Raw genomic sequence first — 21,072 nt, forward strand, 5'->3', positions numbered from 1 at the left:
TCTGAAATGCTACTTCTGAGAAAATGTATTTCTTTAGAAGTATTAATTGATTTTAATTGTTTGTGCCTTACAAGGACATTAAACACAGTGAATACTCAAAATGTGTCAAGAAACTATACACATGCTGATTATACACCGTTCTACAATACCTAGGTAGAATCATGCAGTTCAAACACAGCATGAATCCATCACCTAACCAGCTTAAAATGTAAACAGACAAGTGCTAATACAGAATAAAGAACTTCAAAATTATTTTTTTTGTAAGATAATACCTTACCTTAAAATTAGAATGAACCCTGTTGTTATAGAAGATTCCTAGGGGTGTAAGCTCTGACTTGGTTTCAATGGCTAAACTATGAGAATCTCCTGTAGCAACCCTGTGGAATAAATACCATATTCCAGCATCCTGCAAGTAAGGAGAGAATGACACTACTTACAAGTGAGCCTGATACTACTATCAGTGGTGATGTATCTAATTACAAAATAAGTGTATGCTAAGTTGAACTTGGATATTTTAAGTAAGGAAGCGAATAAGAACATAGCCCAAACCAACTGTGCATAATGGAATATATTTTTCAAAATAAAGTCTCCAAACAACTGCCCAGTGACAAAGTACAAGTTTGCAAATAAGGCTATAATCTAGTGAATAATATGCATTAAAAAGTGTTTTGCTTCTCAGTGAAGCCACGCAACACCAGACGTTTTAAGATCCTCTAATATTTCAAATCAGAAAAGTGTCAGAGTTAACGTAACTTTTGCATTTCAGTTATATTTCATCACACACACTTGATTTTCCTTTACTAGTAAATCATACCATTTACAGTAAAATACTCAAAACCCCTCTTCTCCTCCTTACTCTTACAGTCTGACTAAGGTTTGTTCATCTCTGCTTACACCAGAATTTAATGACACAGCCAAAAAACCCACAAGAGCTTTCAGAAGAAGGGAAAAAAGCACATCAAGAAGTCTGGCCAGTTCAGAGCACTGTGCCAATAACATGCAGTAATAATTTCAGCATCTGTTCATTTTCTCCACTTCTTCAACATCCCTGCTCTTAAAGAGCTGGATTTATCTGCTAAATGAGACCCACAGAAGTTTGCCTTTCAACCACATCTGGGTTCACAAGAAGTGGCATCGCAATAGTACCTGCATAGCAGATACCTACAAACACGAAAAATTTTGCCTGACCACATACTCTGTGCCCTTATAAAATAAAATCATTGCATAAGGCACATCAAAGGGTTAAACAGTAGCTAAAGAAACACTGTGTACTGAGTGCTCCATCTCACAAAAAATAGTCACCATTCTCCTGTTCGAAAAATGTGGATAAAGCCAATTCACTCTGGCTTTAAAGATTTCATGCATTTCACTCTGAGAATATACTCATTTTCCAAACAGTCCTGGAAATTCTGCTTCTCAGTAACATATTCCCATCCGTAATGATGACACACTTTGACATCTCTGGTGATTAATAACTCCAAAGCAAATGTGGATGTTCCATTAATAAAAATACCAAAATCTTACTTCACATATAATTAAATACAGCTCTGTGCTTGGCAGACTAATGTAATTTTTATCCAAAACACATCCTGATGCTTGGAAAAAAGTTTAATAAGCTTAAAAGCTCCTTCAGCACTTGCAAGCGTTCAGAAAAATGAAAAAATTACACCCCCCCCATACAGCTCAAACAAAAGAAATATCTACTGCTGACACACCCTTACAACAGGCTTCATTGTGTAATGAAGGAGCTGGGGGGAGGGAGGGCAGTGGAATTATCTTATTTGCTTGTGAATTGTTATAGTTTATCCCAGCAAAAGCTCTACGGTGCAGTTTGTATCAACACAGTTGAAGTATTTTGTTTCTGAAACATAGTAAGTTGTAGTCCCTTTATACCAATGTGTTTACATTCCTGCAAGGGAGGTGTATCAAAGTGGCAAAGCATCATAACATGAAGAAATGCTTGCTGTGACCGCACACATTCTGGTAACAAAAGGAAGTGACATTTACTGGGATACGCTACAGAGCCAGAAAAAGACCTTGCAGGTTTTAAGCACGAGATCAGAGAAGCCATTTCCTTTAACTTAGCCTGCAAGGCTAAAATAAGGTGAAGGATATTACATAAAGTAGGCAAAATGGAATGACATTGTGTTGGGAAGAGAAGAATTGTTTTGATTCGATAAGTGTGTCCAGACCCTTAGACAGCCAACTAGAAAAGTTTGTCCAAAAAAAAAAAAAAAAAAAAGCCAGACCACACAAAAAGCAGAACAAAATTTTCAAAACTTTTTTTATACTCTAGGTATTTCAACTCATTTTGAATCCTGTTCTACTAACAACAGTTTATTATGTATTCTGTGCCTAAGAATACACTGACACACACTCACGTTCTACTTCTACCACTGGAGCCTTTGCAACAACAACAAAAATAATCTTTCCTGTTTTCCATTCCCACTGATCTCTTCAGAAAAATCCACTCAAAACCACGCACACTGAAGCCTCTCATCCAGTGTAGAACAGACTGAAGCCCCCTCCCTCCACATTCTGTACCGAGTAGTCCAGCTTTACTTCGCAAGAAGCTATGACAAGAGATTTGCACTAATATAAGGTTCACAAGAAGTAAAAACATATCAGCAATCACTGATGGGAAACAAACGACTAACGACGGACACTAAAATTGTTCTAGCTGTTTCTTACACAATGCACATTTTTCATTCCAATGACTATAGCTACGAAGACAAATCTTGCAGAGCAATCACACAGTACACTCATGACAACCTACAGAAAATACAGAAGGCTTAAGTTCTTGGAAATAGAAGTATTTATTTCTACATACACACATTGACACTATTGCCAGGTCTATTAACTACGAAGAGGAAGACACCTCCTCTGTTCCACCCAGAACAAAGATTTTTGGCATCTCTTAAGGGCACACCTGGACAAACCACTTGTAATGCACTTGTAATGCCAATATGCCCCTAAACTTAAAAAGATACTCATATATAAAAAAAGAAAAATTTATGTATTTTTGGCAGTGTAAATGTTACAGGTTTTACAAATACCAGTGGCATGACTACTTTGTGTTGAATTACATCCATACACCTCACCTGTGAACCTGCTGCTGCATTATTTATAAGATGATTGTTGGGATGAGCAATCCAGAATGTCGAAACTGCCCTGAAATATTATTCAGAAAGAAGTTATTATGGAAAAGCTCTAGCTCCTACAGAAATATCTCCCCTTCATAAACAAGCACATCAGAAAAAGCTAAACTGATGTCTGAAGTCACTACTTCACATATGAAATAAAAATCGCAACACCGCCCCCCCCCGCCGTAGAAGTCAAAAATGCTTCTTTTTTTACTTCAATGCACAGTATTTTATTTAACATTGTCCAGATACTCTGTGCAATGATAAGCCTTTTTAATAAGCTTCTACAGGAGACAAGTAGTATGCAGAAAAACTAGCGGTGACAACTTGAGAATGTGCATGTCTTTACACCGACGTAAAGATGCAGCCTTAAAAGTCTATTGAAGAAGTATCACAAGAAACAAAAATCTTCCTACACACCATCTTATTTAATCTCTAACAAAAGACTAAATGCCAATTTTTTTTTTAAATACCACTACTATATGAACTACATTTAAGGTGTCCACATTCATTAAATTATACATAAAACTGTTCCCATCTGTATAGTCAAGAGATCATCAGCAGTTTAACTGCTGCAGCTGGTTTGGTTTTATTTGTTCACCGTGAAATACTCACATGCAGTCTGTGGCTGGCACTGGGACATAACTTCCATACACTTTATCCCTAATACCAATACACATGCTGCTGTTCCTATCTGTAGGAAGAAGAGTGCCTGGTTTCGTGACTAGCCCAAGGTTGTGGAACAAAGTATTCCTCTGCTCAATGCCATCTTCTGTGAAGAAACAGTGACCTAGTGTGTCATAGCCAATGGTGTCCTTTATCTGCAGAAATACAAGTTCATTATGTCAGTAGCAACAGCATTTAGTAAGATTTATTTGACAACTACCATTTAGTTTTACTATCTTGGCACAGCTGCAGAGTGAAGCTTCAGTATCAGCAGTTCAGATGATTCAAGCATACAGTTTTATTTATCCCTTACAAACACACTACTATGTCTGGAGAGCTTAGCTGCCTGGAAGAATCTGAAAAAACAGAATGGTAAGATCTGTTAAAAGTAAGTCACTGTTTGCACTTGCTCATTTATTCGTTGCAATAAAAAAAAACCATTGCTGAGCATTTAACTCGAAGAAGTGAGGGAACTATTTCTGCTCTAAATGCTCTTTATAACATTTATTTCAACACAGTATGATTTACTCTCCTTGCACCTACCAGCAAGCCATTAGTTGCATGAACAGTCACACATCTGGAAAAACAGTGATGAATGGAAAGACCTTCCAGGTAAGTCTTAAAACTATAACCTCCTTTTTCATCCACATCCCCACAAAGGTGAAAGTGAACAGGGTAACTTCCAATCTGCTGCTGGCCCATTTGCTTCAATTCCACATAGGAGAGATGAACAGATGTAAAATTCTTCAAAATCTAAAAATATAATGAGAAGTCCAGAATGAATAACCAACTATTTGCTTTTTAACCAATGGAAATTTAAGTTAATACATCATCTACAGCAGATGTACAGAAGTTAGATGTACACAGTTACCACAGGCAAACACAATAAAAGTTAGAACAATAGTTACTGTCTTGTTCTATATCCTGCCTTACAAAACAGTATCCTTCATAAATAAGTGTAAAAGCTAAATCTCTGTGTGGCTAAAACAGGGCAATTTTCACCAGACATGTTGCCACACTTTACTGTTTGGTCTTTACCAGCTGGCATGTTAAATATTCTTTATGTACAACCACATACTGTCCAAATAAACAGAAGTCACTCACATCAGCTCCTGTCTATACTGAAGCTGTACCAGCGTAGCCCACCTGGGACAGGCTTAGTTGAATAAAATCACAGAACAAAACAGATTCAAAAGGAACCTGTCAAGACACGTGGTCCAATCACCAGCTCAGCACAGGGTCAGCTGAAAGACAGCTACTCAGCACATTGCCCAAGGAATATCTCCAGCCACAGAGATGCTCGTATGATGTCAGCTCGTTCTTCCCTTTCATTTTCCTGGTATCTAAGCAGAATTCGCCTTATTGAAGCTTGGTCCCATTGCCTCTTGTCCTACCACTGTGCACGTCCAAGAATTGCTCTGGCCTCCCTGAGCCCTCTCCAGTGCCTGAAGACAGCAACGAGATCCCTCCTCTCTGCTTTCTCAACACCAAACAAGCCTTGTTCTCTCAGCTCCTCCTCACTCATCATCGGGTACTCCCACACACCACCTTCACTGGACGTACCCCAGCACATCTACATCTTCTTTGCAATGGGAAACCAAAACTGGACACAGCACTCCGCAGGAACTTCTTTATTAAGGAAGATAGGAAATTGCCTTCAGAATTGTACAACTTCACAGTAACACTACCTAATACAAAGTAAAAACTTAATGGGGCTGCACCAGTAATACAGGAAAGCAAAAGTATTTTCTTCCACCTAAGATGCTACGAAAACAGAAACCAAGTGCAACAGCTAAACTGCAAGGACCTAAGCTGAGAAAAAAAACTTTTTAGTTATGTCATTAACTTACCTGTACTTGGTATTTATCAAAAATAACCATTTTCATATGTACTTTGTCCTCTAGGGAAATTAGTAATATGGACTTTTTTCCCCCCCTCCTCTAACTGCACTCCTAAGGTTTGTGTGCCTAAAATATAGAGGGATGGTCAAAAACAGGCATCCCTGAGATCTCTGACCTTAACATTTAAAAGCACTAATGCAGTCATAAAACTACAAACCAACGCCTCTCCTCACTGCCACTAAGCCTCCTTTATGCTACTGTCCCAGGGACCAGTAGAAAATCCAGGATGATCAAAACCCCTGAGGCCATTAACATTTGCTAGTGCCTAGGCTCCCTCTGCTTGAGCACACAAGATTAACATAAGCCGAAAATGCTTTTAGTGCTGAAGTCTAGGTTTGGCAGCAGACGCTCAGTTACTCTGAACAGTCTCCTGGGAACAGTTTAACAACTTTGATGACTCAAAATGTTTGTTTTCTGTTCTATCTTCCAGACATCTGAGGGGTCTGCTGTATTTCCACTATTGTGGCCATCAAGGTCACGCTTTGCAGGATTCACAGCTTGTCATTATCTTCTTTCATTACATTATCTTAAACACAAAAGAGTGCCTAGAGCCCACCTACTTCTCTTCCACAAAACAAAAGCTGCCACACAGTAGGGAAAGGGCATATTTTCTTTCCCACCATTATGTCCACCACTATAAAATTAAAATCTGCATCCGAATATATTAGAAAGAGAGATTTAAACTGTGACCAGCACATAATGAGCACAAACACATTTGCATTTAAAATACAAGGCCTTAAACTTCTCCAGCATCAGTGAAGAACTGATACACTGCTGCTCAATCCTTTCATCTAAAACCATAAGTGAATACGAGTTTAAATATTAGTTTGTATAATACTACTTTCCCTCAGCTTTCTTTATGTTTATGGTAATATAAGAAATTAGAAGCAGTTTCCTTTACATAACCTTAGTACTTTCAATTTTTAAAAAACTAAATAAAAAACCACCATGGTCCAACTCAGTTTCTTTCCTCTCCATGTCCCTCTAGTGCCCAATTTCAGATGAGGCAGATCTCTAGGATTCAATGCTCATTGCTTGGGGATGTGAGACAGGCAGTGAAAAGAGAGAAGACAGAGAAAAGGAAGATCAAACTTTATTCTGTAATATTACAGGATGCACATGCATGGACATCACTTGTAAGGTTTAATCCCTGCCATACCATGTTGTAATATATGCTGGATACTTCTGCAACATTTCACACATTGATATCTCTTCCTCTAATTCTGCAGATTAAGTCTTGATGAGTTAAATTAATTTTGGGAAAGCTGAGAATGAAGTCATTTCTACACAACACAACTGTATGAATTGATGTTCTTGGAGGTTTCAAATCCCTCCAAGTTTAGCATTAATCTTTTTGTCCTCAATATGCCTTTACATGGCAGAAAGCTACTTCAAAATGTTTTTCAGACCTTGATATGTCCACCAAATGTATCGTAATTGAAGAACTGACACTCCTTTTCACGATAGCAGGTATTTTCTGTCTCCCCCTTGATTAAGATGTTCCTTGTAAGAACTCCGACTTCTGCCCTCATGTCCACTCCATCAATAACTTCTCCTACGTGAGGAAACTGAGGATTCTCTGTCCAAAAAAAATTTTGAAGGGGGGGAGGGAAGAAAAAAAAAAAAAAAAGAGTTGCCATTGATATTAAAACCAAAACCAACTTATTTTATATAAGCAAGCTAATTGTAGCAACAAACCCCATGCATTCTGATACCTTAACATGCTGTTCTCTCTTACCTTTTCTTATGCTAAGGCACACAAAAAGCACATAATTCTTGGATGATAAATATTAACCCAGCTAACACCTAGCAAATTCACCCCTTCCAGACTAAGGCTGACTCAATGATAGTTAAGAATCTTTCAGGATGACAAATCAAGTATGCTACTCCATGTTTCCTTCCAAAACAAAGTGCTGCCTATGTATTTTTCATTTTACTAAGACAACTAATCCTAAACAAATCCCAACATTTTATTTGCAAGTGCATCTTAATTTCAGTCCAATAGTTTGTGAACAGAATGGATAAAAAACAAAGAAAAGTTTAAATGAATCCAAGGTATCTAGAAAACTTTTAATGAAACATAGATGCAGATTTGCTTTAGAAAAAAAAAGATGCTGGCTGCTTAATCTGTTCTGAAGAAAAACTAAGAACTGAAAATGAGGTCAAAACATCTTTAGAAAATACTGTATTCATCCCTCTCAAACAAAAAAAGATTTACTTTCCTAACTAAATTTGCTCTTTCCTAGATAGCTATTCTGAGGATGCATATCTCTTATTTGTCTACTCAAACTGAAAAAATTATCAGGTCCTGTAAACCTTAAAAAAAAAAAAAAAAAAAAAGGCATTTATGCGTTTATTTTTTAAAAAAGATCTTTTTCTCTCTTTTTTTTTTTTTTCCCCTTTTATTGATTCCCTGAATACAGACTTGTCACCTCAAAGCTTACAAAAGGATACAAGCCTAAACTGGTCATTACCACAATATGAAGCATAACCAAGAGTGGTATTAATTCTGTACCTGCTGTTGAAGATTTAAAAAGACAATAGATGTCTGTAAATGGGACTGCACTCCTCTCCTTGAAGTCTTACCTATTGTTTTTCCCTATATTTGACTAGCATACATAAATCAAGCAAAGAAAGAGCAACTAGGCCTGCTAGAAAACAATACTTTCTAGTTTTCCTACTACAAAGTGGCCAAAATAGCTAAGAACTTAGCAAAAAATACAAGAAATAGTTTCAAAAGATGGTGAGTTCTGCAGCATGTCAAGTTTGCCATTCCACAGAAAATTCATTCTTTGTGGAACAAATATATTGGGTGGTTTGGGGATTTTTTTAAACTGCATCCATTACTATGACAAAGGAAACTTGACATTGGGGGTGAAAAAACCAGGATGGGCCAGTTCACCTCCTTTAACATCTTTTAAAGATCTATATATAGTGCAGATAGCATTCATTTTAAAAAAAAAAAAGCCAGGATTTTGTATTTTATGTCACATTGTTAACCTTGTAAAAAAAAAATTTTTTTTAAGTCTTTAAAAGCAGCTGCTTTTCCACAGTACATGATTTCTGAGATGAGACTGAGCTTGCACGTACACTATTCTGTAGTGACAAAAACCACCTTAAACTTCACACTGCAACCTTCATGTTAAGCTTGCTCTTTAAAATACTGTGCTCAATAACACACACAAGGTGAGACATTTAAGAACAAAGCCCAGGAAGCGTGATGCTCAATGGCACTACGTCAGCTCTGCGGCTTCACACACCCTGGTATTCTCCGATGCATAATAAGGTGAACTTAGATACGCTTTTTTCCATATCTAGGACTTCACAGTGCAGTAAAACACGTCTGACCTATGCTAACGAATGCTGTGGGATGCAAACTGCACTGCAAAGTTGACATACAAACTGGCAGTCCCTTAAGACACAGGGAGAACAGGAAAGTTTGAGGGCGTTCACAGAAAATTTCCGAGAACGGACAAAGAGAAGAGCGGCTTGAGGAAGAGGAAGTCGCACCGTACAGAGGTGAATGGGACAAAACCAGATCCTGAAGAGCACTGACCTAACTGCAAACTAAACACTGCAAAATGACACTAGTTAGTTTGTGCTACAAACTGATGCTGGAGCCCACCAGAAGGGAGCGAGAGGGGAAGCTTAAGACCTGAGGCCGGTGTAGCACCAGGAAGGAGGATGCTGGCATGGGGGGAAGCACAGAGGGGCAGAGGGAAAACACAGATGCCAGCAGAGCAGGGGAGCCAGTCCCACGGGAGGCTCTTCTGAAGTCAAGCAGAATGACTCAGATAATAAAAAAGGAAACTGTCAACAACATGCATGACCATTTTGCGTGCATCACGCCCAAAGGAAAAACAGATTGCAACTGCTCAGGGATATCCTGTGTGAGCAGAGGCTTGGAAGTGCCACTTATTTCATAACCGTTTTGCTGGTGGGGGGTGGAGGGGGAACTAAGGAAAAAAAAAACAAACCACAAAACAGGTTCAAAGATTGCCATTTTCTTTTTTCTTCCCCTTTTTTTTCCCTTTCTCCTTTCTTAATAACAACAGAAAAAAATATGATAACACTTCAAAAGATGGGAAGGGCACTAAAGGCAAAGGAAATGGTAATGACCACAACAGCCACTCAAGCACGCATAAAGAGAACTAGTGAAAAGACAAGAAAGGAGCCAAGAAAAGAAAACAACCATAATCCTTTTGGAAGAAAACTAAAGCGTTCAATGAGCCTGGGAAGAAAGGAGAAAGAAAAGTTAGTACAGAAAGCTGTGAGGCAGACCTGACATTATACAGAGCAATTGTAAAGCAAGGAGAAGTACACATTCCTGTATTTGGTCACAAAGCAATAGAGAGAGAGACGAACAGGCTGTTCTTTACTGCTCCTGCTGAAAGGAACCATCTGGGGTGTATCACCATCAATATGTATCTGACATGAATCTTCAGGTGGTGACTGCTCTCATACCTTTGACTTTGACCTGATACTTGGTACACTCTGGACAGGGAAGGAGGGTGAATTCCTCTGTCTGATACATTGAATAGTCTGTGCTTGCAACCACAATCCGGTCTCCAGGCTCCCAGCTACTAACATCATCCAGAAGATTTAGTATCACTCCACCTACAGCTTCTACCTGGAAGCCTGAAACTGGGACACCTAATTAAAAAAAAAAAAAAAAAAAGTAAACGCAATGTAAGATTATATCCACCTTCATATGAAACCTTCTCCAAGAAGATACTAAGAAATGTATGAGATTTTACAAGCTCCAAAGCCCTCTAAAGTACAATTTTGCTCTGAAACATGCCAGTGTGAGATACCATTACAGCCTGCTTCTTTGGTGGATCTCAAATAAAACAAATGGAAAAGATGGAACTAACAGTGACATGGAAAAAAAATCTATTAATTAAAAAAAAAAAAAACCCAAACAGCAATATGACACGGCAACAATTTGTAGGTCCAGCTACCTTTACTTGTTTCAAGTGACATTTTTCTGCCATTTAAAACTCTACAGATGTAATCAAAGACGTGGCAAAACAATGTAGGGGGACCTTCCTTTTTATTCATAATTAGTAAAACAGTTTGGTAGGCTAAATTGCACACACATGCTATTTCACTGCCTTGTGATGGATTTGCATAAGTTCAGCAACTCTTCCTCACTCTTGACCCTAGCTCTACAGTACCAGCAAGTAAAAGATGTATTTTGGTGGATTTTTTTTTTTTTTTAATATAAGTCTACACATTTTCATAGGGCTGTAACGAGCAATAAAGAAATAGTATCATAGCTCAATTACTTAAGAAATAAATACCTGACTACCTTAAAAAACTCTTCTGAGGCAAATACAACATTGCTTAGTAATCCTACAGACAGAAAAAGATGACTGCCCATAAAAAGCAAAACTCAAGATCAAAGATATCTTAAACACAAAAATGAATAAAGGATAAAAGTAAATGAGTGGTAGGCCTCCCAGGCTCTTTATACCACAGATTCAACTTGGTATGAGAAAAGCTGCCTAAAGTTCAGCATCAAACAGCAACAGAAGATTGTAACAAGAATAAAACGTTTCACTTGGCTTCTACCAAGTTTTCTTTTTAGGATCATAATCACCATCTCAGAAGCTTAGATTAAAATATACATGACTGACAAATTACTAAAAGAAAAGAAAAAAAAGTCTGTCTCAGCCTTTTATAAGACCCCTTATCTCTATCTAAATATATTGAAAATGAAGACTCTTAATGTTATGCTGTTCACACACTGTATAGAAATAGACTGAGTAAATAAGTCATACTGAAGAACTGTGTCCTCATACTTCATCCATAGCAGAAAAACAGAAATACCCCAAAAACTTACAGCAGCACTCAAATTTAAATTGCAACCAACAGTTCTAGCAAAAAAAGCATAGACAATATTTTTTACTACTTCTCCAACTGCAGGATTTCACAAAATGCTTTCCTACCATCATTCCATTCGCTGTAAGCTCTCACAACAAACTTCTGACCATCTACTGTGAAAAACTCTTTTTGAGCAAGAGCTTTCCCACCAGTGCTGTGATTTTCATAGTTTCTCACTGATTCATTACAAGAAGAATTACCACCACCTATGACACCAACGAAAGCCCAGGCTTGCCTGTGAAAAACAAAAGTAAATGTTTAAATATAATGGTCCTTAACAAATTCTTCACAAACAGGTAAAGGACAAGATAAAGAGCACAGAAGTCATGAACAATCCTTTTGCTTGCTCTTCCAAATTAATTTTAAAATCCAACTTCAAAATGCAGAAGGAAAGTGAGCAGACCCCATTGAAAAGAAACATAGCTTAAAACAATTGGATGTCCTATATACAAATTGGCAAATACAAGAGCTCTCTTAATGGAGACTTTCAGATACATTTTTAGTACAAGACCCAACAAGACACACTTTTTCCAAAAGCAAATCGCAAGAAATGAGCAACAGAAGTGATACAGGATCTTACACCCAAACAGCTTTACCGGGGCACAGGAAGACTAGGAGCCAGTGCTGACGTTCCTGCCGCAGCCCGTTGCCGTCACGGCGCCGTGGCAAGCGGCAGCCAGGAGTCCCTGGAGACCATGTGTGCATCAGCCCAGGAGGGCTGAACACAGCCAGCAGCAGCCGCTGGCAATCACTGTACTGGACGGGGAATAGCTTTTGAATCTTTCAAGATGCTCAGATCCAGAAAAGGAACCGCATACTGTTACACAATCTTTGCACAAGGGGATCACTGAAGTTTCTGAAGGCTGATACCAAGGATTTTTGCTTTTTTCCCCATGCTGGCCCTGCCCTCAGCTGGATGCCTACTTGGCTGAGCACCAGTGCGGAGCAGGGAACTGTCCTAGATGTACTTCCCCTTCCTACAGCTCTGCTCAATGCATCCAAGTTTTTGGAAATGAAAAACAAATCACACAACACAGAAAGCCACCATCAAGTTCAAAAAACAAGACTATTTTGCAGTCCTTTACTGCTCTGTAATGCCATAATTATGTGTGCAGAGGAAGCAGTCCAGATCATCTATTAGAAAGCCGAACAATTTTGCAACATTGAAGTTGAATCATTTCACCCCAAATGAAAACAGCGTCAGCTAGCTGGAGTGTAGTCTGTTGGTAATGATTGATTCAAAGGCAGGTATCAAAACCACCTTCAATCCAGTTGGCTTTATTTCAGTTCCCTCATGATGTTCTTACTTATTGGGATTAAAAGGCCAAATGAAAGTGTTTAGTGTTAACCTGTTCATAGGAATAGTACGTACTGGGGCAGCTTTTCAGTAGCAGCAGCAAACAAGCTGAACATTTCACATACCAACATTTAAAACAAATATCAAGAGATTTTAATGCATGCTATTTTGCAGGAAGAGGGATGTAACGAAGTGTTCACCTCCATGCCAAAATCTCTTTCGCTACCTTTACAGGCTTAACAAAACAACCCTGCTTTTCCTCAGTGAGCACTCGGGGAGAGCTTCTCGCCCATCTTCCACAGCAGAACACCACAATTTTATGTGCCTCTACTGACTAATGAAAACATACAAGAATCATTTCAGCAGAGAAGGAAGAAAGGCTGCTTCTTGCCAGCTGCAGGCCGAAGAAGTTCCCCATTTCAGACAAACTGGCGTGGAGGTCACGGGCAGAGACGAATGCCAGAAACCCACACCCCTTCAGGCCAGGTTCGGGGCTGGCTGCACACTGACCTGAATAACTGCCACATGGGCTTCACTGCTTTCAGGAGGCGGCACTTACTACAGGACATCCAGGTCTCAGCACCTCTGACCAAACTGCTTCAGAGGCAGTGCTGCAAGTACTTTCTATCCCATGACCATGTGCTTACACAGCCACTGACACAAACGTGCTCCTGACGGGAACCAAGGTCAGAAGATGCCATCTGACTGACGTCCCAGCCTGCCTCTGCCAAAGCAGAGGGAGGAAACTAACTGGAATCCAGATGTTGGGGCGGTAGCGAGGGGTAAGACTAGAACTAAAAAATTAAACGACCAGTTTCCTGGAAAACAGAAACAGGTCATACAACATCATCTTAATGGAAGCTGAAAAACAGCCTGACAGTTAGTTAGGAGACTTGGTGTCCCCTTCACTTGTATTGCTAACACTGAGCAGCACAAAGCCAAGTTCAGAACCTGTACTGCAAAAAGTCATTTGCAACAATTAAATGAACAGCACAGCAGTTTAAGTTTCCCGCTTTAATAATTCCTATTATACCTCTTCTTCTGTCCTACCATCCAAACCCTGACCAACTGAAAAGAATGCTCAAAAGATACAGAAACATCTTACAAGTGTACTTCAATAACAAAATACTTTTACAGATCAGTTCCCTTGCAGAACAGTGGAGGGGTAATGTACTTTCATTTCAACAGTGCACAGGTATGAATAAGATGCTGTTCGATATACAGGATTAGCATCCCTTCCCTCTATTCAGTTTCTAGCTTGTCATTCCTTGCTCCTCCAAATATAAAGTCATATGCATTAAAAGCTACACCTAGCAACTGTTTTCTATCTGTGTGTTTGAACGAGAAAAAATTCCTCGCTGCACCCAGTATTAATTTCTGTAAAGACAAGTGAAAGAGAGCAATTATGAGTAAGTAATAAAGCCTGTCACACAGATATGTGCAACTATCAGTCTTTGCACACTGAATACTACTACTGCAGTACTACATACAACACCAAGAATCCTCTGAAGACTTTAAGAACAGACACTGTCAAAGTTTAATGAATCCCCCAAAGGTGGCAGAACCTGTATCTAATCTTTACTCAGCACAAAAGGGAAAAATAAATTATTTACCTGTAACTCAATCCTCTGACAAATTTACTTCCCAGAAGATTTTGAATAGTCACTCTGGTTTCCTCCAGTAGATTTTTAGCAGCTGAATCTCCTACAGCAATAGCAACAATGCGACCAGGACTTCCATTTTTCAGTAAGTTCTGGAGCTTCAAGCTTTCCTCTGAAAATTCATGCGTATCAAACTTCAGCACTTCCAAAATCTCTGCTGTGTCCTGATCGATCACTCTCACATTTAGTCCCCGGGAAAAATTCTTTTTAAATGTATAATGACCATAGGCCAGCCCTGAGAAATACATAGTCTTTGACAGAAGAGTCCATGATAACTTCTGGTGCCCGTGCAACTCCAGCGTTCCTTCAGGGCCCACGCCAATAAATTTTTTGCCAAATTCTGGCACATCAGCACCTTCGTTTGACTTCCCATACAAAATAATAGTTGCTTTGGATTTATAGCGGCATTTCTCTGCTCCAACATGAAGCATTCCACCATCCTTTATCAGGATAAATCGAGTTCTCAAGGTAATATTTTTAGAACCTTCTTTATCATCACCAAAAACAAGTAACCCTAAAAGAAAAAAAAAAAATTTCTATAGGTCAAAGAAAAATTCAGAAAGACTCACAGAACCAAGTTCTACAATAAGAACAACAGAAAAATTACATATTTATTTTCCACACCCACGAATTAAGCTGTTATGCTGTTATGTATGTTTAAGAATATTTGGGAAATTAACTTCTACCAATTGTGATTTGTCTTTCTAATAATTTGGTCAGTTTGTTCCTAATTTTTTCTGCCATTTTGGTAGAATTACTAACATACCACAGTCACCATCAGAAGACAATCAGATCTTGTACAAGGAAGGCTACTACACAAGTCTTGTTTTACTATATCCTACAGAAAACCACATCAATGGTCTACTGAAAAGACTCTACAGTGTTCATTCATCTTTTTAATGATATTCCTGGCCTGGTAGCAGGCTGAAAAGTAAAAGCAGGGGAACTGATCAATAAGCTGCAACATAAAATTCCGACACATTTTTCATCTAATCACAGAAGTAAAAACTATGCAGTAAACTGAAGCATGATGTTCATCTTGCCATTTCATACCTCCATCCTGTATAACTATAGAGTGTACTGTAGCATCTGAGTTCAGACGAAACAAATCCCCTTTTTTGATAAAAACTCTCTTTTCAGGATCTTTTCCAGGGCTCCAGTTTTTAAGACGAGGATTCTGATCAGGACAATTCTCTGCAATACAATGTGAAATTCAGCTTTTAAAAAAACAAGTGTCATCACATCAGTCAAGGCAGCATTAGGATGAACACAAGCAAGGCAGAGTCAGTCACCATAGAGGATTCCCACCTCCTTCTGTGGCTATAAGACTGCAGTCACTGATGCTACTGTTTGTATTCGAGCAGCCAAAAAGATACCTGAAAGGCAGCTAAACTCTCAAGGGTGGGAAGGCATTTTTATACTGAATTAAACTACTGATGACCACAGACTGAACTCTCAACATATACTGTTGACAATAGATACTTTCGAACCCCATCTGATTTTTTTTTTTTGAGATTTTCTATATCACCTGCAGTAGATGAGGAAAGGTAAGTGGGAAGCACTCGGATCCATAGCAGTCACACTGAGCACTGGATATCCTAGGCCAGCTACCTAGGCCAACTAACATGGTTGTAAAGCATCTAAATCTCTCACCTCCCTCAAGGTCTCTCCATGTCTGAGAAAGGCTGATCCCTTCTTGCTTTTAAGCATCCAAATCACTTCTTTCAGTGTAGTTTTGCAGGTAAGGGATAAAGAGGGACAAGACATCCTTAGTATATTTAGGATAATACCTTTCTGGTTAGAGCAGTTTCTTGGGATACATGACATTTGTGTCTAAACTCACGGTGTGTATTCCTTAGGATGTCAGCTTAAATATCAAGCTACAAACCACATGAGAGCAGAGTCACATGCAATCCTTGCTGAAACCCTGCTGAAGGTCTGGCACTACAGGGGCAATAACACCATACTACAAGGCCAGAAAAAGAGAAGTGACAGGGTTTTGTGATTCCAGATGAAGTTACAGCAATGTAGTATTTACAACATGCACATCTTTAGCATATTAAGCAGCTGAGTAATGCAGCAGCATAAACATACTACAAAAACAGAAACAGGAAGTATATTCCTTGATTTTCTTACCAAAAGTCAGACTGAAAATATTTTTCTTAAGCAAAAGACAACCAGAAAGATGCCAAAATAAACAGGTTAGCAGCCCAACTGAGAGTAACAGTCGAAATAGCCTTTTCACACCTTATCTTCTGGAGAAAAACACCCCCACATCTACAGTGCAACTTTGAGGGCGAAAAGCTAACCAATAGCCCATTCTTGCAAAATCTAAAAAAAGCGAAACCTATCCACAAGTTTAACACAAGCCAGCCTTAGTTTCGCTGACAGAACTGTTTTTCCTTTGGTGTTACTCTCCACATTTCAAATCCTTTCCAACTCAGGAAACCCACATAAACCAAGATTTGACTACCAATGGGAAAAAATTAGCAGAACTGCATAAGGGCAAAAGGCATCCAAGTAGTAATATAAAAATAAAAACAAAAGAAAATCTTTTGGGGGGATCCTAAAAAGATAACATTTAGAAAATGAAATTCAACACATGAGGGAGAGCCAAAAAGCAAGAAGCACTGCCATCAGCAAGACTGTTGAGCACTTACCAGATAATGCAAGTCTGTTGCCTGACTCATGCAGAGTCACTAAACCCCTTCCCCCAGACACCACACACACAAGCACTGTGAAGAAACACGTATTTCCTGGCTGATAGCAAAGGGCAATATGAGGAAACCATGAGTCAGCAACTTGATGATTTCTGCTTAGCGTTATTCACAGAAGAGAAGATCTAGTAACTGTAATTTTTTCTATTGAGTCAGAAAGAAGAGGTATAGCACAATAAGTGGAAAAAAAAAATCTATTGTACATCACAATCCAGCAAGGAAGCCATCAGCATCAGAAATAGGCACTCCTGTAATGCAAGCATGCTTCTGAAGCACAGTGGATGAACTTTTTGGCAAGCAGATCAGATGTGCTCAGCAAAAGTACTTTGAAATTCTCCCTTAGCAATTGCAGTGGGGCACAAGAAAACATAAAATATTTAGTACTTCACCATATGTTACCTCCAAAATCAGTGATTAGATTTTACAGACCACAGTCATTGCCTCTACAGTTAAGGTTAAATGAAAACAGAAGCATAGGCCAGAAAACGTTATTTAACCACTCATGTTGAAAATTTTTCAAGTCAAGCCTCTGCTTCAGAGCATTTCTGTAAAAATGGGTCAGCTCCTCTTAAGGTTTAGTTGCTTCCAGTAGAGTTGGGGGGGGGGGGAAGTGATATTTTTGCAAATGGTGGAGGAAAAAAAAAAAAAACACCAAACCACTCTGCCAAAAAAAAAATATTCTAGAACCTTCCATGTATTGGAGCAAGGATATGAAATTTGGCAGGAGAAAAGGCAGGAAACAGTTCTCAAGATATAGTTAAATAGTTCCTTTCTACCTGCTTAGCCACCAAGTCTGGAGTTTTTAAGGCCTCTGGGAAAAAGTTATCAGTGTTATATTATGCTCAGCAGAAGTTTATCACAGTTTGGCAGCTAAATTTTCTGAGGATCCTGTTTACCCTGGGCAAACTCCAGCTGAAAGCTGCAAAGGCCAAGCAGAACTTTTCCCTGAAAACCTCCCCAGCTTCTCATCCTGACCCTCCAGCACAAGGCCCTGGAAATGGGGAAGGAAATTGCATTTCCAATGCTCTCCCTGATCTCCAGTGTTCAGGACTCCTTAGAAAAAAAGATGATGACAGGAAGATAAAAGCAAGGAGGAAAAAAGAAACCAGCTGACAGGCAGGAACAGAAATGCAGACAAGTATCATTTTCCCTTTGGGGAAGGTATGCCGGAGGTTTAGGATTTACATGCAATTACTGCTAAGTCTTACATTCCCTCCACCGCCTTTTAAACAGCCATTAAAAGTACTGACAATATGGATTTCCAATTAGCCCTTAAGAAGAACACACCTAGCTGGAACTGGTGTCATTGGCTGCAGTACCGCTAGGTTGGAGCTTAGCATGCTAACATTTCAACCTGTTGGGAAACTTTTGGGGAGTTCCTGCAACAACTGTACTATAAGATTAAAATTTCAGCAAGACTTTCCTTAGTGCCTGTAGGAGTTTCTCTTGTGTCAGGGTTTCCAAAGGATTCTATGGGTGCATGTTGGTTTTTTTTAAAGGATAGTGCAGGGAAAATTCAGAAAGACACAATGCAACAATTAATGCTGAAAACTGGTCTGGACTTCCATCAAGAAGCAGTGGGATGTTGCGGGAAAGCAGTCATGACCTTGGGTTACTCCTTAGACCTTATGTAAATCATTATCGTAGACAAAAAAAAGCCCGTCTACTAGATCACAGCAATTCTTCCCGAAACATCCTCAATATCGCTGGTGATCCATCAAACACATGCTGCCTATGCATTCAGTGCAAAAAATCTGCACAACGCAATGCCTCTGGAATGAGCTACTGCAGATGAAGCAAAACCATTCCAAAACCACTTACATTTTCAAAAAAGGCAAGCCATCTCCTTCACATTATCAGCTTTTAAAGCATAAAGGGACTATTATTTTACATATTCCACAGCATACGGTAACACCCCACTTCTACTAAAATCATCATCAAAATCTATAACTTTTAATTAATTAATAAGTTAAAGCCTTGGTATCAAAGGAGAAAGGTTTTTTTCCCCTCTCAAAGTACTTCTCAGAGTCAACTAGATAAGTCACTCTTTGGCCTCCTCTTGAACCTGGCTGTAACCTAGGTTCTTACTCCAAATAAGTACCCCGGTTACCAGTGATCTGGATCACAACATCGCAAAAACTTTCCATTTACTAATCCCTCAGGTATTTTTGTTTTCCTTCATAATTATTAGGAAAACTCAGTAACTTCACCCAAGAAGAGATCTTGGCAAGCCACCACCAAGAGCAATCCAGTTAGGTGTGTGCATTCATTTTGTACTGTCATCTGATATCTTCAGTTGATCATCTAATTTGTTCAGCCTATGTTGCATTGACTTTGAAAACAGAATCTTTTGAGTTACTATGCCAAAAGCCACTGAGGAGCCTAAGTCTGTTGTGTTACAATAGCCAACAGTTTCAATTCGAAACCCTGTTTAGCTTTTAGAAATCTGACTTCTGCCTTAAAACCTAAAAAGCAAAAACCAAAACAAAGAACAAAAAACAACACAAAACAACCCATGCTCCAAACTATACCACCAACCTTCAGCAACTGCACCTAATAGCAACTCCGAGCAGTATTTGGCCAGATGGATGTATACTTAGTGATCAGCAGTTAATCACATCACCTGTTCATGCTTTATAACCACTGATACATTTGGGAGGTTTTCCAAGTTCCATGAAATTAGCCCAGTTTTCTAAGATGAGTTGAGAATAAAAAAAAGATCACAGCTAATAGATCCAAATGGTCCCTGCCCAATTTGTGTATAAACAAAGCAAACACATACTGTTGGTATAAATTCTCACAGATTTTTAAATGTTTTTACTTGAACAATCTTTTACTACCTTCCTTAGTTACTGCTTAAACAGACAGGATTGTATTTTGTCTGCAATTTGTGAATGTATCAGACAACTTCTTCTGCAGACAAAAATAATTACACTTATTCATACTTCTGTCCCCCTCACCAACAGTCTTTATTTACTGCTATGCCTTTTTGCTTCATGTAAGTAAATCAAATCATTCACAGTAAAAACATATAAAAATGACACTGATAACAGAAAAAGGAGCTGATCTTAGCCACCAAACACTGCTTCCCTCCATGTTAAAATTGCAGTAAGCGTCCTATTTTTGCACTTAACTTTTAACACTAATCCTGATCTGAATTATTGAATTATGTTTACAGGGACCATAAATTGTAGGATGATTTTGTTTGCAAAAGAACTTACCATCTGGAGCATATTTTGAAGCTATTGCCAAAAAAATCCCCAGTGCAACAAAAAGTGAAAGGCTAGAAATAGCAAAGCAAATGAGAGTATTTTTATGCCTGTTGGCTTCTGCCTGGTGGCGATGCTGATCCACTAGTAAGGACGGGAGTCTTGTCCGGGCTTCTTGTCTTGCAGAGGTAAATTCGGCTGCAGCATGGCTCTGCGAAGGCGGTGGGGGACGGAGAGGGGCAATTCTCCCTGGGACGTACCCCGAAGACCTGTGACTGCTCCCGTTCTGAGGCCGGAGGAAAGCAGGGGAGCTCCCCCTGGCATCAGTGTCTTGCATGTTATAAAGTCACTGGAAGATGCACACACACACACACAGAGGGGGGAAAAAATAAGAGAGAGGCTTTCAGAATACAGAGTACCATACATGAAAGAAAAAAAGAAACAAACAAACAAGCAATTTTAAGCCACATGCCTTCTTAAGAAGAACACCCAGAGAAACTGTGGCTATTTATCAGTCACTCAGTCGCTACTGGTCATTTGCCATGGTATAACAGCTTGAAACAACAGTATATATATTTTCAAAAAAATTAAA

At 39.0% G+C, this 21,072-nt stretch overlaps 1 protein-coding gene across 5 annotated transcripts in view; it reads right to left on the reverse strand.

Moving 5' to 3' along the window:
* The window catches only part of CEMIP2 (cell migration inducing hyaluronidase 2), a 51,067-nt gene that overhangs the window by 16,992 nt on the left and 13,003 nt on the right, over positions 1 to 21,072 (reverse strand). For 3 of the 5 annotated variants that reach the window (XM_087742312.1, XM_087742311.1, XM_087742313.1), the window contains exons 2-11: positions 20,493 to 20,829; positions 15,608 to 15,748; positions 14,507 to 15,068; positions 11,662 to 11,831; positions 10,175 to 10,363; positions 7,120 to 7,289; positions 4,353 to 4,562; positions 3,759 to 3,964; positions 3,102 to 3,171; positions 278 to 406 (exon numbers count right to left, since the gene is read on the reverse strand). In XM_087742312.1, the coding sequence (XP_087598438.1) occupies positions 278 to 406; positions 3,102 to 3,171; positions 3,759 to 3,964; positions 4,353 to 4,562; positions 7,120 to 7,289; positions 10,175 to 10,363; positions 11,662 to 11,831; positions 14,507 to 15,068; positions 15,608 to 15,748; positions 20,493 to 20,817 (2,172 nt within the window). In that variant the 5' untranslated portion in view covers positions 20,818 to 20,829. Of the gene's footprint in view, positions 1 to 277; positions 407 to 3,101; positions 3,172 to 3,758; positions 3,965 to 4,352; positions 4,563 to 7,119; positions 7,290 to 10,174; positions 10,364 to 11,661; positions 11,832 to 14,506; positions 15,069 to 15,607; positions 15,749 to 20,492; positions 20,830 to 21,072 lie in introns of those variants that run through there. The other 2 variants (XM_087742314.1, XM_087742315.1) reach the window with 2 other exon arrangements.

Source organism: Nipponia nippon, unplaced genomic scaffold (assembly GCF_047370975.1).
Source record: "Nipponia nippon isolate SJK-2023a ecotype South Korea unplaced genomic scaffold, ASM4737097v1 scaffold_8, whole genome shotgun sequence".
NCBI classification, from domain to species: Eukaryota; Metazoa; Chordata; class Aves; order Pelecaniformes; family Threskiornithidae; genus Nipponia; species Nipponia nippon.